The 18,391-nt window shown below is 31.0% G+C and overlaps 1 protein-coding gene across 19 annotated transcripts in view; it reads right to left on the bottom strand.

The window, feature by feature from the left end:
* The window catches only part of LOC127703828 (uncharacterized), a 154,205-nt gene extending 136,116 nt beyond the window's left edge, over positions 1 to 18,089 (bottom strand). For 11 of the 19 annotated variants that reach the window (XR_007983065.1, XR_007983067.1, XR_007983068.1 and 8 more), the window contains exons 1-10: positions 17,984 to 18,089; positions 13,058 to 13,121; positions 12,102 to 12,276; positions 10,778 to 11,083; positions 9,913 to 9,970; positions 8,646 to 8,716; positions 7,507 to 7,578; positions 4,349 to 4,429; positions 2,783 to 2,848; positions 2,426 to 2,635 (exon numbers count right to left, since the gene is read on the bottom strand). Coding sequence is in view for 4 of the 19 variants with exons in the window: in XM_052207914.1 (XP_052063874.1) it covers positions 12,102 to 12,276; positions 13,058 to 13,093 (211 nt within the window). In the remaining 15 variants the exon portion in view is untranslated. Of the gene's footprint in view, positions 1 to 2,425; positions 2,636 to 2,782; positions 2,849 to 4,348; positions 4,430 to 7,506; positions 7,579 to 8,645; positions 8,717 to 9,912; positions 9,971 to 10,777; positions 11,084 to 12,101; positions 12,277 to 13,057; positions 13,122 to 16,614; positions 16,693 to 16,952; positions 17,048 to 17,983 lie in introns of those variants that run through there. The other 8 variants (XR_007983069.1, XM_052207904.1, XM_052207914.1 and 5 more) reach the window with 6 other exon arrangements.
* Positions 18,090 to 18,391: the final 302 nt, after the last annotated feature.

Genomic DNA, 18,391 nt, shown 5'->3' with positions numbered 1-18,391 from the left:
TCTATGAGTTTGACTGTCCCTCTGGTATCTTTCGTCCCTCTTTTTTAATATTATTGATATATAACCGACACAAACGTAGATAAATTTTATGTACGCGATTATAGTTATTTGTTTATTTTGAAATTATTTACTGTAAAAGCAGAAATTTTCGTGGAGGATTTAATTTCGTTTATTTCGTGGATATATTCTTTCCACGAAATAAACGAAATTAAATCCTCCACGAAAATTTCTGCTTTTACAGTAAATAATTTCAAAATAAACAAATAACTATAATCGCGTACATAAAATTTATCTACGTTTGTGTCGGTTATATATCAATAATATTAAAAAAGAGGGACGAAAGATACCAGAGGAACAGTCAAACTCATAGATTGAAAACAAACTGACAACGCCATGGTCAAAAATAAAAAGACAAACAGACAACTAATAGTACAGATGACACAACATAGAAAACCAAAGACTCAGCAACACGAACTCCACCAAAAATTTGGGATGATCTCAGGTGCTCCGGAAGGGTAAGCAGATACTGCTCCACATGTGGCACCCGTCGTGTTGCTTATGTTATTACAAATCCGGTAAATAGTCTAATTCGGTAAGTCACATTCGTGAAAAGGGAGGGTATTGTAGTTACGACATAAGGAACATATAGGAAATAGCGAGGTGCAATTTGTCAGCCGGCATGACGGAAAAACGACGAATCAAATAATTCAATTTTGTATATAACTAATATAGGACAATGGTGTTGATTAAAAATTACGCCATTCCAGGCCCTTTTGGTTCCCACATAATTAATATTACCAATATTTAACAAGTTCCGGGTCGAATCCGAATCCGATATCGATTCCAATAGTATATGTCATCTGATTCCTGTTCTTAATCTGTAGGTTCCATCCCTGCCAGGCGCACCACCGAACAGTGTATTTTGGGATTTGCTATAAACACGGGTCGTAATCACACCTGAACTTCGTCATTATATAGGGAATAACACCACTAAATACAATCATTGTCACATGAATTTTCCGGTTGTAGTAAGAAAATCAGGACGGGTTCAAACAGGAAGATTTTGAAAGCAGAGAAAACTGTACACCTTGATCAGCATGACTTTATCATATGAAAATACGAATACCAAACATCCAGGATTGAAATAAGGCGTAGTTACTTTAATTCAGTCACGGACACGCAATGTCGCGGGTGTGTTTTAGTATTTTTTCAGAATTACATTAAATGGTATAAATCTTACTGCAATCATGGCAATCTTATTTGGTATGTAATGTTTCTTTTACCTACTTTAATCAGATTCGTGTTTCGAAAACTAATATGCCCTAAATGATGCTCGAGACAAAAATATTAAAAAAAAACCTATTAAAACATTGACGAGCTGATTCGACAATTTTAAAGAGCTAACTTAAAAAGTAACGTCTTGATTATGCAAATGAGATCATGTTTAGGAGCTCTGACATCTTAAGCATCTTCTCTTACAAATGAATCACCTGTCATAATTTTCCAAAGACATACATGTGCACAGTATGAAGTGTGATGTCCGTCAATAGTTCAGTCATATTGTTATACTGTGATAGTACTTTTATCGTTGGTATCAATTTTCGTAGTTTTAGCAAAAGTTACATGTTCGTGGGTTCTTAAATTCGTGGATTTTAGTTTTCTGAAGTAAATATATTGACTGAAGACGTTAAAGCCATGTTATTTAAGTTGTAGAATTAATTATCATGAAAAGCATACCAAATATGCAATTATTAATTTTTTTCCGTATGAAAATTACGAGGAGATAAAATGAACACCTCATCATCGCACAACATCACCGGAAATCTGACTTTTATCGATCAAAACTAATTTATTATCATAATAAAAAGGTTCAAAGTCGTAAAGTCAAGGATTTTTTAAAGATTAAATGAGTAAAATCCTGCCTGATTTTAGATGTATTCTCTCTAGATTATATGGCCGTATTCATATTACCAAACCTGCATGGGGATCATTCCACGTCTTGATTTTTTAATACTTGAATTCGTGGATAAAGCCTTCTACGAAAACCACGAAAATCGTATACCCATGAATAAAAGTACTTTCACAGTAATACTAAGAATAAGGATACAACATTTTTTGTTATAATATCATTTGAAATTAACAAGAGTTGGGATTAACGTTCATGATATACAAATCAAATGCACAAAAAAATGAAATACTTAAATCTGAAGTATTTTAACGATTTCAAATTTATTTAAATGTATATAACCATTCAGAAATCTGTATGCATTCTGTACAAATGTTAATCTGTTGGTATGTTTAATACTAATGTACGATGGAAAACCAATGGTAGAAGAATAATTTGGTTTTAATGTATTTTTTTTTTCTTTCTAGCTTACAAATTCAATGGAATTATGAGTTATTGACAATTACGTTTACTTTGTACCTTTGGCGTATTTAAGTAAAAGATCCGACTTATAATCATCTTCTTCTTTTCCGTAGTGTTTTCGAATTTGTCGCTTGTTTTTATCAAGGGTATGTTGTAACTGGTTTGGATGAATCTCGTAGTTAAATATCATTCGAACAACTGGACATGCCACTCTGAACAGAATATGAATCATTCGTAAAAAGTAAACTTCTTCTGTTGCTAGTTCAGCTGGAAAACATTACATTCAAAATCAGCGTTTAAGATTTAAGATTCAAATAAGACTAAAACACTTTAGTATTTATTAAAAGAAAAAAGTCGAGTAAAAATGAAAAAAATGATTGTGATTGAAACATATTATACAATTAACCTATTTACCAATGTTTGATATTTGGTGTACTTCTATATCTAACTGTGTTTTTCTCTCTTTCAATTTACCACCATCTGAAAAGAATCAAATGATATATTACTGAATACTTTAATTTGGTTCCATTGGTTTTGAACCTTAAAGGAGAGACTTAATCCCGAAATGCGTCTTGGACGAACCAAATTTATAAAGTATAATTTTTATATTCACCTTTAAATAAATGATAATCTTTATGTTCTGGCTGTCTTACAAGTGAGAGGTTTAGCTAGCTATGAAACCAGGTTTAATCCACCATTTTCTATATAAGAAAATGCCTGAACCAAATCAGAAATATGACAGTTATTTACCATTTGTTTGATGTGTTTGAGCTTTTGATTTTGCCATTCATTAAAAGATAAAGGACTTTCCGATTAGAATATTCCTTGGAGTTCGTTATTTTTGTTATTTTATTTTTTACTTAAATAAAGTCCATAGAAGGAACGCATACCGTAGAACAATAAGACAGAAGATGAAAGTGTAATTTTATCTTTCATGTTTAATTGTCATTTATTGAACACTTCATATGCCCTTTGCCCTACTTTCACTATCATATTTTCATGTTCTGCAAACTATGAAATCTGGTCAAAACATAATTTCGCATATAGTTTAACAGTTCATATCATGACGAGCATGTGTACTAAGTTTCAAGATGATGTGACCATCACGTCATGACAGACTACTTTTTGCAGTAAAATAGATATCAGTTAATGTCATTAAGCCAAAACTTTACCCTCGAACATTTCAATATCAATGAACCGCAAATTTGGCAAACACTTAAAACGTTAACATTATAACATGTCTACTTAGTTTAAAGTTGATATGACAACAAATTAATGCAGAACTAATCCTAACAAACTCTAAACATGATACGGGACTGACGGAAAGACCGGAAAACACTCGATCCTCGGAAATCAGATTTAGGATAAAATTAGATATCTTTGCAGTTTTTTTATTTTGTAGCATTTATCTCGATAAAGGTGTGAATTAAAGCAAATCTTTGAGACCAACTCAGGCCGGATTGTATCTGACACTGATCAAGATCGTATCCACTTCGATTTTAGAAGGTACGTTTGAGGACAAGCTTGTACTTAATGTCCTTTTTACAGCTTTGATTATGGAAAATGTATTAGAATTACGATGGAAATGAAACCCGGGGTATGATAAAGGAACTGAAACTTGAAATACGTAGATTCAGTCAACAATGACGTTAATGATTCACACAAGTTGTAAACAGAACTTTAAGCCAAGAGTGGGCTTGCACCTCAAGTGTCATACTGGTATTGGGAAAATACTACATAATGAAACAGTAATGTACATGTGTCAAAGGCAGATTTAAGAATGTTAAGATTAAAATGAAAATTTGAATACAATATCACACTGAAACTATTACAAAAGCGCATACATTTCTTTATCATCTACAAAATAGAGAATATCTACTCAGATCAGTAAAGGATGAGTATATTAATCAACGTCTTTTTTATAGTCTATAAATGTAAATAATGAAATCTTTTCAATTTCTCATATTTGAATGTAGCTACCTGTATTGGTTTTCTCAACGTATCTATCCAAACGTTGTAGTATTTTACCATGGAAAACTTCACAGAAAAACCCTCCTGTAACTGATAGAATGAATATTAATATATAATGGTTAATTTTTCCGTTTATAAATAGCAAGGTTGACGCATTATCTGCAGGATCTGCATACCCTTCCGGAGCACCTGAGATCACCCCCAGTTTTTGGTGGGATTCGTGTTACTAAGTCTTTAGTTTTCTATGTTGTGTCATCTGTACTATTATTTGTCTATTTGTATTTTTATTTTTGGCCATGGCGTTTGACTGTCCCTCTGGTATCTTTCGTCCCTCTTTTACACGTTTTATTGAACGAAAATAATACCAAAGACATTATCAAATTGTTGAATGTCACAGTTATCCTTGAAATTGTTCTGTTTCTTTCCATTGGTTTATTATAGTCATATTGATTTTGTTTTTGTTTTGTTCCTTGTGTTTTATTTACTACAGTGTAGCTACGATTATGTCGGATTGATATTTTGTTTTATTTCTAAACTGTAGAAACAATTTTGAAGTACTAGTATGTTAATGTCTTGCGATAAACAAGTTATAAAATTTGATGATATTTTAATCTTATGATCTTGTATTTCAGCGATAATACAGTATAAAGACTCAATCATTGTTGCAATTAAAACGACGTAAACAGTCAATTTCTTGGAACATGTATAAAGTAGTCAAAACTTGCAGCTTTTACTATGAATTTAGAAGATGAGTTTGCATGGGAAAATGTTGATGCTTTTTTAATATAAAAATACAATATGTCTATTGATCGCTTATATCCTTTTCAAAAGGCGAAATGTTTTGAACTAAATGGAACTTTGGTGAAGGAATTTTTAGAAACTCTCTTCCGAAAGCACGAATCTGATTTAGAAAATGAATAAGAATTATTTTCCTAGTTAAGATGTGTACAGATATAGATACTGATTCGCTGCAGTGCATATTAATGGTGAGAATTTAATAGAAATTATTCTGTTTCATCAAATTAAACACATTTCCATCTTTAAAATAGAGTTGATGACAAATATATTGGAAGTCAAAATACCGCCCAAAGTAAAATACCTTTGATGTAGTCCGGTTTTAAAGCATGCAAACGAAGACATGGACATTTTGTATCACCCACTTTAAATGACTCATTTAAACAAATATATTGTTTTCTGAATGAAATATATATAGAAGGGGAAAAAGTTAGAAAGATTTATCTTTCCAATGGTTATACATTTATTACTATGTGATTATAATATTATTAATTATATTGTAATAAGTTGCAAGATTGTGAGGTGCACATTTTAAAAACTAGGCTCTTTGTTGGATACCAAATGTTGCTTATGCAACAAAGTTTGGCATTCAAAACGGTGTCTTAAATTTTCCTATTGTATTTGATTCTCTCATAAACCTTTAATAAAGTTTCAAACCTTAATGCACCATAGTTCACCAAGTTTATATTAACACACATATGACAAAACATGACCTCGTGATTTCAATGAATTGAAACTGTTACACAGTAATTAAATTTCCCGTAATTGACCACTGTATTGATTTATGACAATTTTTTCACACGGAGTGCTTACTTAAGATGTTTTTTTATCACCATTATAAATAATGATATCGAAACATTGTTATATGTTATGTAAACTGATATAAAATGTTTAATACCCAATTAACCGTGATGATACATTAATGAGCTATGATGTGCATATAATGAAGATTCAGTGAGCAGCTAAAAGCTACCCAATCGGTGTCTTCAATCTTTTCACTTCCCGAAAAAGATCGAAATAAAAAAAAATGAAAAGAAATATAAAATTTCTAAGATCTGAAATATTATTTACTTATGTTAATTCAGGATTTTATTGTTTTCTTTCAACATGACTTTGAAACAATGTAAAAATAATTATTATCTCGGCCGAAAATCAGAGGAAAAATTATTACTGTACAAAGAAATAACAAGAGACAAAACAACATACTTTCATTGTAATAATAATAGATAATTAATTTTACACAGATACTTCGATCTCATACCAGATATCGATCCTTGCCAAGCTCAGCAAGGGTTGTATCTAATGGTCTGTCAAACTTTCGTTTTTCGTTTGAGTCGAACTAAGGGTATTTTGAAATTTTTCGCCGGTCCGGCTGACTTTGAGATAACTAAAATTGACTATAAATATATTCATATCGGGTTTGCATGCCTATCGTGCTAGTTTTTGTTTAGGTCGATGGTTAAATAAAAGGCGTCCAGCCCAACAGTATGCACACAATGCTTATACTTTATTAAAATCCCAATGTATTTTTTGTTATTTTCCTTTGTAATTTTTAAATTTAAAAACTATGGAAAACTTCAAATTTGTGAATTATGTGGAAATGCTGCATAACGCCGCTTTAACTATATTTATTAAAAAGAATGAAAGTAAATTAATATTTGCCATATTTAGGTTATATGGAATCATCAGTTACACATTTGTCACATACATTGTCCAACATGACGCCATGGCGATTTTCCAGTTAGGATTTTTCAGTGATGACTCAACACGGGATTATTTAGAGTAGTTTTGTTTTTGTAGAAAGACGAATTGATCTTATTTATAAAATACATTTGATGTAGTCAATTATTAAAGCATGCAAACGTAGACATGGAACAATTTGATCATCAACATTTAATGACTCATTTTAAGTAATATATTCATATTTTGAACACGACACCGTGCTTGATACTATAGCGGTGCCAATAAATCGATATATCATACTAAGTTTAAGAAAATTATAACTGATTTTTTTGTAGGAAATCTCATGTTGTTACATGATGGTAATTTACCAAGTCATGTATCTTAGCTGGATACATTTTTTTTTTTATATCAGTCCATGTAATTTAAAAAAATTCACTTTAAGTGACTAAAACATATGTTAGCTCATCTTTTTTTCTTGCAGTTTTTGAACAATATAACACACACCAGGATTACTCAAACTCTCAATGAATAATAATGATAATCAAAACATCTTTCAAATTACTGAGGAGGAAATTAGGTATGAAATTAAATAAAATCAATTGTTTGACAGTAGCAGTTGTTAAGTATGTTTTTTTGGGGTTTTATATTTTAAGAAAAGTTACAATCTAAGTGTCCTATAATGGACTTACCAAGCATGAGTATGATGAACAGGCTAACTAATACCGTAGCTGCAGCTCTAGCATTCCTCTTGAACTCGGAAGCTGGAAATGTGAAAAATACTAACAACTCCACAACAACGTATAATCAAGACAAGACATATTTTAAATGATGCGATAAATGGACGTCATGAGAATGATATTATATAGCCTCAAATCTCTGAAGACTTTATGCACACACAATTGTATAGTGATATCGGTTTATTGATTCTGGTTCAGAACCCTTGCGTGTGCATACTAAGATGTATATATTTCTATGCTAGTCGATTTTCACAATACTAAGGATTTTCTTCCTTAGGAATATATATACTTTGCTGTATTTGGCAAAACCTTTCAGAATTTAGGGTCCTCAATGCTCTAAAAAATCGTACTTTCTTTTGGCCTTTTTAACTTTTTTGATTCGAGCGTCACTGATGAGTCCTATGTAGACGAAACGCGCGTCTGGCGTACACAATTGTAATCCAGGTAACTATAAAGATTATAATTACAACCCCAAAATTTTCTAAATGCTGCTGGTGGAGATTTTCTCCCTGAGGTAATCATCATCCAAGTAGTCAGGACTTCTGTGTTGACATTACTTATTATTGATATGGTAATACTTATAGAATTACTGTTATCAAAATTTAGAATTTTTCGAAATGCTTAGGATTATTTTCTACCACAGGAATAGGTTTAGCTTAGCTGTAATCCTCAAAACCATTCGGAATTGTGGGTCCTCAATACTCTTTAACATAGTACTTTGTTTGGCCTTATAAACTTTGTGGATTTGAGCGTCACTGATGATTCCTTCATAGACGTCTTGCGAAAAAAAAAATCTGGTATCTATGATGAGTTTATTTAAAGTTTGCTCACTATTAAATTATAATTATAATTTCATTCAAGATTTCAAAACAAAATGCGAAATATTAGCGCAAAATTTTTTATTCTGGATCACGTTTTTGTGTTGATATTGGGATTCACTATTCACGTCATTTCTAACAAAAAAATACTTTGTGTAATTGTTTGACTTTTGTTAATAATTCATTAGACAATATGAATAAAATCATTAAGTCAATTGTCGAGTTGAAAACATGATATTAAGACTCTTTCTTGCCAAAAATTTTTCAACTTACTTGTTTTACTTAAACACAAGTGTTTATTTTCCATGCAGACTCCCGATTTTTCATCCACGGTTTTGTTATATCTACAAATCAATTATTTTACATACATACATGTATTAAGATTAGTGATAGTTGTTTTAAATTTGGCCTTCTGGATTAATGAACTGATGTTATTTTAGTACTTGAATTGTTTGGAAGTTTTCTCGTGGGGCCTATACTGCTAACCATACGGTTTTGATAATTTTCATTGTTAAAGGCCGTACGGTGACCTTTAATTTCTAGTTGTCGAATTGGCTTTAAAGACACCTCTCCTTATTTGTATACTAATGATTTAAGTAACTAGTAGGTGAAAGTGTGTATATACATGATATAGATTTAATGTTTGAATTGTTCGGCACATGTCGATACGGTTAAATGACTTGCAATTAATGCATAAAAAGATTATTATTTCGTGATTTCAAAAATTATGGAAAGTTCTGTGGATGATCTTTATGAAAACTTAAATCCCTGACCATGCCTCGTTCAAATTCAGTTAATAATCAGCGCAAAGATGACACATGTTAAGCTCACAGAGATTATGAATTAACGGAAAGAATCGTTAACAATTAAAACTAACGTGTGAGTGTTAGTCAAACTGATCGATACAAAAAGGGGGATTTAAATACAAACTCGTTTGTCAGAGTCAAACATAAAACCATATTGCAAAACAACCAGACGAAAAGACAACAAAAACAAATCAGAAAACACTCACCAGAAAAATAAAAAAAGAATACACAAAACAACTCTGCCAAAAGATTAAAAAGTCAGTGATGGTTCGAAGTAGGTATAATAAACTAATAACATTGAGGACAAATAGACGAAATAATTCTATATCTAAAAAACTCCATGTATTCTTTATACAGAAACCAAAATAGTTAGCTTTACGAAACCGACTTAAAATGGTGCTAAGGAAGGGTCAGCAGAACCTTCTCGATTATCGATACTCTAGGTGAGAATCATGCTTCAATATCATGATGAGTAATGTAAAGCATGATGGCGTCAACATTTTCGAAGGGGTAGTTATAACAGGTCGGTAACCTTTGGTTCATTGTAAACAACAACCATTTATTATGGAAATTCAGAAAAAAAAACTCATATCAAAGATATCTAAAAACAGTCCTGGAATATCTTATTAACTTTATATATGTACATGTTGATGTGATTGCTAAACGCATAATGCCTCATAATTTAAAAGAAAAAAACAATACATGTCTTCCATTGAAATATCTTAAAATCTTACTTTGTTATATTTTTACATTGAGGCGTTTTCTGGAAACCGCTTTGTGTGCAACCATAATCTGAAATAAACATAAAAGACATGCAAATATACCTTCCTGCAACTGTGCGGTTTTTTCCTGTAAAAGATGACAGTGTGAAATACTCTGTTGTGATGGTCTTTTGATGATTTATAGTTGTTGTATTACTTACTTGTAAAAGAAGAAAAAATCAAGTCAAATTTGTTGTTGCGAATTTGCAAACGATTTGTATTAGACGCCGTAAACATGGCAATTTCGTAATTACTCAAAGAAATACATTTCACATTTTCAGTCGTTGAACAAGTGAAATTTGCATTGTTTTTCAAATCTACTCTTTGTGATTTTTCCATTACTTGATATATATATTATATATATACAAGTCTAAATTGAAAACAACGTTCACACCTATGATTGCGTTGGATAAAAACCGCAATTTTTATACGTGTGCATGTAAAACAAATTTCCTGGTAGAGGGATCTAAATACAGCACAAACAACATTTTCCAAAAGACCAAAAAAGTGAAAAAGTATATATATATATATATAGTTGAATAACGCTTTGTGTTTCGTTATTCATTCATTCATGCAAATATAACTAAGCAAATATACTTAAACTAAAACAACATATTTGTTAATTTCGTTTTGCGAATTGAAATATTCGTATATGCTTTTACTGTCGTATAAAAAAGATCCTTGCAAGAAAATGATAATTTTACCATACTAGTAGCAAATTCTATATATTAAAGTTTCTAATTGATAAACTTTTGCTGAGGATGTGTTTTGTAAAACACTACACAATTACAGAAAAGTACATACATTTATCATAAAAAACAAAATATAAGTAAGATACCTGCTGACAACGTTAAATTTCCTGGACATGATTTAACATAACAAGAACAATCTTCTTCTGTTGGAATACAAAAACAAAAGTTTCTTGGAGTTTTAATGAATGAATAATTATTTTTATAATCACATCGGCATGATCTGTCATCCTTTGTTGAATTATCCCTGTATACAATTTGTCCCTCCTCACTGCAGATTGATTTAACGTAGATACAGTCACTCATACTTTCATTGGTCCAAAATGTAAACGGTTGGTAACGCTTTTGTATACATTTTTCTCTGCTGAAGTCACCAGCATAAATTCTCTTACTACCTATTATGTAACAAGAAAAGGAAATAAAAAGTAAAAAAATATAGTAATAATAAAAAGAAAATACTTTTTGCATATGTTGTAGTAAAATAAGTATCGTTAATGTTTTCATGTGTTGTACATGTACCGTGCCATATGAACATTTGGACATAACGGAAATGGTCATTGCATTTGACTATATGAATAAGGGCAAGTGACATTAAAAAAAAACCGTCGTATTTCCTTTTCAACATCATACCCCCTTCTGAAAATCGTTAATACGCAGCGAGGCAGTACCCTAGGTTTTCATATCGTTTCCTTGCTTTTTCAGCACCAAAACCGTTGTCAATATCATAGGTATGCGCCTGATGAGTTTAATGATTATTTCGTTAATGTTTAATCACACGAGAACAAGGTGGAAGAAAGTAAAATAACAAAAATACCGAGGAAAATTCAAAACGGGAAGTCCCTAATCAAATGGCAAAATCAAAAGCTCATACAAATCAAACGAATAGATAACAAGTGTGGTACCTTGTCATATTTTATGGATTTTTCTTTTATTAACGGTTCATAAATTATTGAACTATTCGAAACAACATGGTTTTCTACTCACAGTCAAAGATTGCCAAAGGCACATTTGACACAATTTTTCGGATTTCGGTTTGTTAATCCTCTCCACCTTAATATTTGATTTGCCCTTCAAATTCATTAATTCGAATACCAATAATGAGACTTATGTAGACAAAAAGCACGTGTAGTTTTCACATTATAAGCCTGGTATCGTTAATAAAAATGACTCTTGACAAAGTTGAAAAACCACAACAAAATGTTGTCCTACAATGTATTAATTTGGAAATAAAATACAAGTCTTCACTAGTAAAATATTAGGACACAAAAAGGCTCAACCTGTCAAAAACTGACTTTGATTCATATTGTAAACACACTAAATGTTAAAGACGGTTTTTTGTGAGGTTATTCTTATGGACTCATATACTTCTATTCAACTCTGGAAAATATGTTAGGAAAACCATATTCAGTTAACCTTTTCTATCCCAGTCCGGTCCATTACATCCCTCAACATACTTCCCTGCCACGTTGTTGTACAAGCAGAAATATTTCAATGTGCTGTTACATTTTATTTGCGCCCGAATTTTCGAATCGACTTGCGCAGGACATTTAAAATTGTACATGTATGAATCAACCGTCAACATCATAATCTGAAATATATGCACATGTGGATTATTAAAGGTAAGACTATTTCAAATCAATATTAAAATATACACTGTAAATGTCATGTTTTATATGTTTGATATTTCTTCGTCGACATTTTGGGTCAGTCATTTGCATTATATTCATACATTAGTGCGATTAACTTTGTAAAATATCCATAGAATGTCAAAAATCTTGAATAGAATCTTTGTTTAAGAACAAGAGAAAGCATTTGGAGGGAAAGATTTCTACATTCAAATGCCATCTAGGGTAAAAGTTTTAATAACATCATATCTTTTTGGAATTTTGGGAAACTCTTAACCTGTTCATAATCGAGAAAACAATATAGGGTAAAAATAGTTTTTTTCAATGTTTTTGTATACATCATCATCACCATCATCATCATCCAATTTCATTAAGATTCAAAGAGGCAGTTAATATAGACCATTTGTCTGTGTGGTTCTGACGATTTGTTTTTCTCGTACAACCAAAAAATTTCAAATTATAAAACCAAAACGGACATCATTTAGCAAATGCAGAGGTGTATATTTTTCAAGTCCAACTTATGTTCGAATCTAAAAAGGATTATCACTAGAGTCTTATAGGTATATAAAAATATTCACTTCTATCAGATAGTGTTGGGATAATGCACATTTGCAATAGAACTAATGGTAATTATTAAACCTCCATAAGGTTAATTGTGCGGTAATATTGTATTATTTAGGGTTGTGATAATGAAAAGAAAGTTCACCCTAACTATAAAACATTAATACATAAACTCATACTAACTTGTATCCAAACGAAAATTATCCTCCAATATTCCATGGCATTACATTATCATTACCTAACATATCTACATCCACAAGATATGAAAAAGATAGTAGAACATCAAATTAGTTAAGAAGTATATTTACCAACGGTTATAAAATATTTATAAGAGTATTGTTTGCTATTTTGAGATACTCATTTATTTTTGTGAGAAGGCGAGGCAAAATCCCCAAAGAAAAACCTGAGATGCATTGAAAAGATCGTGACATGGCAATCATTTATACATGTATATTTTCGAGTATCGCTCGGTAGTACCGAGTATGGATTACCAAAATGATACTCGACTAATCGGTTTCAGTTAGAATGTTGTTGCCTTCTTAAGAAACAAATATTTTTATTAAGAGCGCCTCCCGGTAAATTAAATATTAATTAAAATTAATCAAAATTAAAATACGCTTTGAATGTTTGCATTCAATTGTCATTTAAAATTCCCTAAAACAGATGTGGCTATGAACAAGAGCACCTTTCCAAGGCTAACTCTTTAAGTATATCGTCTTTTAGTCATTGCAACAACCTCTGTACCGTCAGAACAAATATTTGTATCAACAGGACTGTAAGTTACATAACAAAGTCGAGAAATCGACTTGTCCCAGAAAAAGTTGAAAAGATAATATTTCTTAATAAGACCCTGTGTCGATCCTCAGAGAATGCTTAAATGCATTAGTAAGTTATAATCATCGCCCCATTTATTGATCATTAAATGTGTTTTTTACGATTCACAAATACTGTTTTTTGAGTAAACATTTTTCTATAGATGTTTATTAATTAATTTATTAGATTAGCGTCAGTTTACATAATAAGTGCATGTAGTAAATGAGCTATTAGTTATGGTATAAAATTCTTCGCCGAGTTGACATCCCTAGTATCTATATATATATATGTTTTCATTAATATCATATTCATCAATTATACGGCCGGCATCACGAGTTGCTTGTCCATTTCGTACTTACCTGCCAACTTTTTAAATTCTCCATGGGGAATTTTAGGCACAAGATGACCTCTATTGTTTTGAATGAGAATACATGTGTTAAATGTATTTTTGTTTCTCCCCTAAATGCCTTTTTAAAAGTATTTAGTCTTAATATTTGAATATCATAAGGGTCAGGTCAACACCTCTCATGGGGGATATCCCCCAAAAACCGGGAAAGTTGGCAGATCTCCCATTAAGGAACATACAGTTATCGTAACCATAATTTCGTCCTCTTTTCCTCGATTGTGACCTACCGAATTAGAATTATAACCGGGTTGGTACGTATATATGCAACACGATGGGTGCCACATGTAGAGCAAAATCTGCTGACCCTGCGGGAATACCTGAGATTACCCACGGTTTTTTGTGGGGTTCGTGCAGGTTAGTCTTAAGTTTTCTATGTTGTGTTTTATTTACCGTTGATTTCCTTTTGGTTTTTTTTTTTTTTTTAGCAATGATATTTACAGTTTAATTTTGACTTATGAGTTTGAATGTCCCTTTGGTATCGTTCGCCTTTCTTTCACAAAAGGACAACATTTACATATTTTCAAACACATTTGCCATTAGAAATTTTGAGCGTATGCAAGTACCAGAACACTGTTTACATGAAAGTTGTTGTTCATATAGGCAATCATTGTGGAAAATTATTCAGTAGCGCTGGTTACTTGCAGTTCCTGAAACTATGCACAAAATGATCAAAATCTTAGTATTTTTCCCGAATGGCGGCCCTTTTCTTGCCAATGTCAAAACTGCATTGATTGTGATGCAATGGATAAAACACCATTAGTTTTTTTAATTTGCATCAAAACTTTAAAAAAAATATACATAAATTGAAATCTTAAATCATTTTTTCCAATTTCAATACAAATTTAAGTTAGAGCAAATAAGGCCTTTATCGTACCCTTCTCTTTCCTGTTCAACAGTACAAGCCAGTCCTGCGTATGAGTTCTTCTTTTGGTATGCCTTTTATATTTTAATCTGGTTTATTCAAACCTTAATCTAACTGCAATGTATTTCTCAAACACATGATTGTGACAATGCACACACCATTTATAATTATGATAATGTGAAGCTATTTCTTTATATACATATACCCAAAATTCTGACTGTCCACTAAGCAAATATTTTGAATAATATATATAAATGAACATATTGCAGGTATGGTACACTCAGCTATGGGACCAGAACAAGCGAATAACCAGTTTGTGACTTTAAACCTGCAACTAGTTGTTCCGTTTACTCTATGATAAGAGAACATAAGATTGACATATTCCTAATAGCGAATATATGGCAATGGTACAAAATATATTTTGATTCATTTAAGCTCAAATTAAACTGGTAGTAACATATGGGTTATGACCAATATGAGATGTTTTTCCCAAAATGACCAGTTGGTTTTGTAACTACGGAAACAATGTTCTTACCTATATGTCACATTTTATAAGAGATTGTTCATCAAATAATAAAATCAGAAGTCCAACACATAAGACTTACTTAAGAATGTGTTCCCCCTTATTTCTGGATTTGGAATAGGGCATTTTTTGGTATAAACCATACTTCTGTGGTATAACATGGATACAAAATTGCAATTTATACATCTCTTAGCTGAACAACTTGCGTGCACCAAACTGGTTACAAATTGCATTTAAAGTGAGATTTTGGAATACGTATTTTCAAGTTGCTTAAGTCAATAACTGCTACATTAAGAAAACCATTAAATTTAAAAAGAAACCAGAAGATCATTTGACAGAGAGCTATCATAACATACATGTTACATTGGTGGCAATCCTCAAAAATGCAAAATTGAAATTTAAAGTTAAGTTTAAACTGTATGCATAAGGTATGACCAGACAAGGCTGAAATACCATATTGTAGCAATTTTAAAGCTGACGTTTGCCATCAACAGAAGTTTTAATCCAAAAAAGTTGATTAAACATGGCTACTGACATCAAATATGACAAATTTTCATTGAAATTGGTTCAACTTCTAAAAATTGAATTTCAAAATATGTGTTTGAAATACAATGCGAATTATATAAAATCGTAAACTAGACAATATGCAGTTTAATTAACATCATTCTATTAAGCATTTCGGTCAATATTCATAGTATCAACATACCTTTTTATTCATGTCTATTTTCACTTTTTTGTACGCACCTATTTTTTCCTGTTATTACAAGAGAACGACTTAAGCGTAGGTTCTTGTTTATATTGGACTTATATCAACTCATGGTCTTGTTGCATATTAATTTTTTAACGGTTAAATGTATATGTCTAATTATGTTTCGCTTATGTTAGAGACTATGACGAGAGTCTAACGTAAACAAAGTGTTTAAGTTATATGTTGATTGACACAACATTAATTGAGTCCAATGCATTCATGATGACAATACTTACCTTGGTACTTAATTCATTTATTTTTACTTTCTGCTTAAAAATGCTTTTCATAACCTGTTCCTTAGAATCGTGCTTGAGTGTTGTATGCATCATTTACATTATAAATATTGAATAATTGCATTCGTAATATCTGTTTCTCGTTGTCAAGCTACCTTGTTTATAATTGACTTGTCCGTTAGGCTCACGTCGTCACCCTTCATTCCTTCCCATACGCCCCTCTTTTTATGACTCTATTGTAAAATACGAGTATAATTTATTCATAAGGAAGTCGATGCTTTACATCGATTCAGTGAATACAATTTTAACATTTAAAAGTTTAACAGGCAAGTTATTTGTATATTGACATCAAATATTAATAACAGCACTTAAAGTATAGGAATTATAAGCCAGAAGAACAATCATTTACATATTTAATATACGTACACAGTTTATAGATTTTGATGGAAGGGATAGGTGCGTACAAGGCTCTAATACATTGAATTTATTTTACCTCTTGAAAAGTGCCTCATATTCTTTACTGTTATAAGGAGAATTGTGTGAGGATCACATGTGTATCTTGACATCACATTTTTTGCAGCTTTTCTCTATATTGACATAAGTACGCACATATATTAGTTACCCGAAACAATATATTTCTATTTCCATGTTTGGTGGAATGAATTTTAAGAAAAATGACATAATAAATCAATGATTTTTTTAAAAATTATTATAAAATGACATATAAAACCGTTGTTTCAAAATGACGACCAAAAGAAAGTTTACTTTCTATAAATAGAAATAGAAATTTAAAACTTTTTTTAGAAATGCGTCATATTCCACTACACAAAAAAATAAAACGATTAAAATGTCAATACGACTTGACGTTTATATATGAGAAGAGTAGATAACCTATCATAAACCATTTCATTAAGGCTTAATGACAGGAAACATTATTATGTTTGGTTGGTGGTGAGAGGTTGGCTGTTGCAAAGTTTTCTGAAAATAAATTGTTTAAGTCCAAATCCGAGGAAAACTAATTGTTTCAAAATGTGAAAACAACATTTTGTTTAGAATATCGTAATGATAAAAAGTTAAATAATTGATTTAAGAAAAGTTGTTCCTGTACATTATTATTGATAATAATATGTGTGCCGATAAAAGACCTAACTCTTGTATTTGGGGTTATTTATTCTTTCAATTTCCCCTTATCTATTTTTAAACAAGTTACTAGAACATTGTAGAAATGATTACAATGCAACTATATATAGCATTCTTTGTTATTGACAAATGGAATAAGTATTGGTTTTGACTACAGAAATATAAATTGACTGAATTCGCATAAGTCTTTTTTATATTTTTTTTTAAACCAATTGAAACCAAATAGGAATACACTAGCTCTTCTTTCTCCTTTTTGAAATTGCTAGTATGATTTGATTCACGAGATCATACGCCCTTGTTTACTATTTGAACAAGTTTACTGCGACATATTGTCATATTGCTTAATCGAAAGTAAGTTTGTACTCAAAATGACGTTTTACTTACTTTTTAGTTTCTTTTCATACTATGATCTAAATCCTTGATTGACTACAGTTTTCTCGGAAAATCAAGTTTTTAATAGTTGTTCTTTGTAATGATGATGACTCATATAACGTCTGGTTTCTATTTATATATCGACCAATTAATACAAAGGTTAAATGATTGTATGTTATTTAAAGTAGTGTCAAATAAATGTCTAAAAACAAATTTGCAAAAGATATTTATTCGTCCAAAACTTGTCGGGAAATGATTAATCTTGTCCGCACAAAACTTAATGAATTGTGTATTGAAAATATCTGTTGACAAACCGCCTCGTTTTGGCCTGGTTGTAACAGATTAAATACAAATGGGGAATACCAGGGAAACTAAACATTACAAGTTAACATACACGCATCAATGCAAAACCGAAACCTT

The sequence above is a fragment of the Mytilus californianus genome, unplaced genomic scaffold, assembly GCF_021869535.1.
Source record: "Mytilus californianus isolate M0D057914Y unplaced genomic scaffold, xbMytCali1.0.p SCAF_52, whole genome shotgun sequence".
Classification (NCBI taxonomy): Eukaryota; Metazoa; Mollusca; class Bivalvia; order Mytilida; family Mytilidae; genus Mytilus; species Mytilus californianus.
The sequence above is the reverse complement of the archived record's forward strand: the minus strand, read 5'-3'. Positions and strand labels throughout refer to the sequence as shown.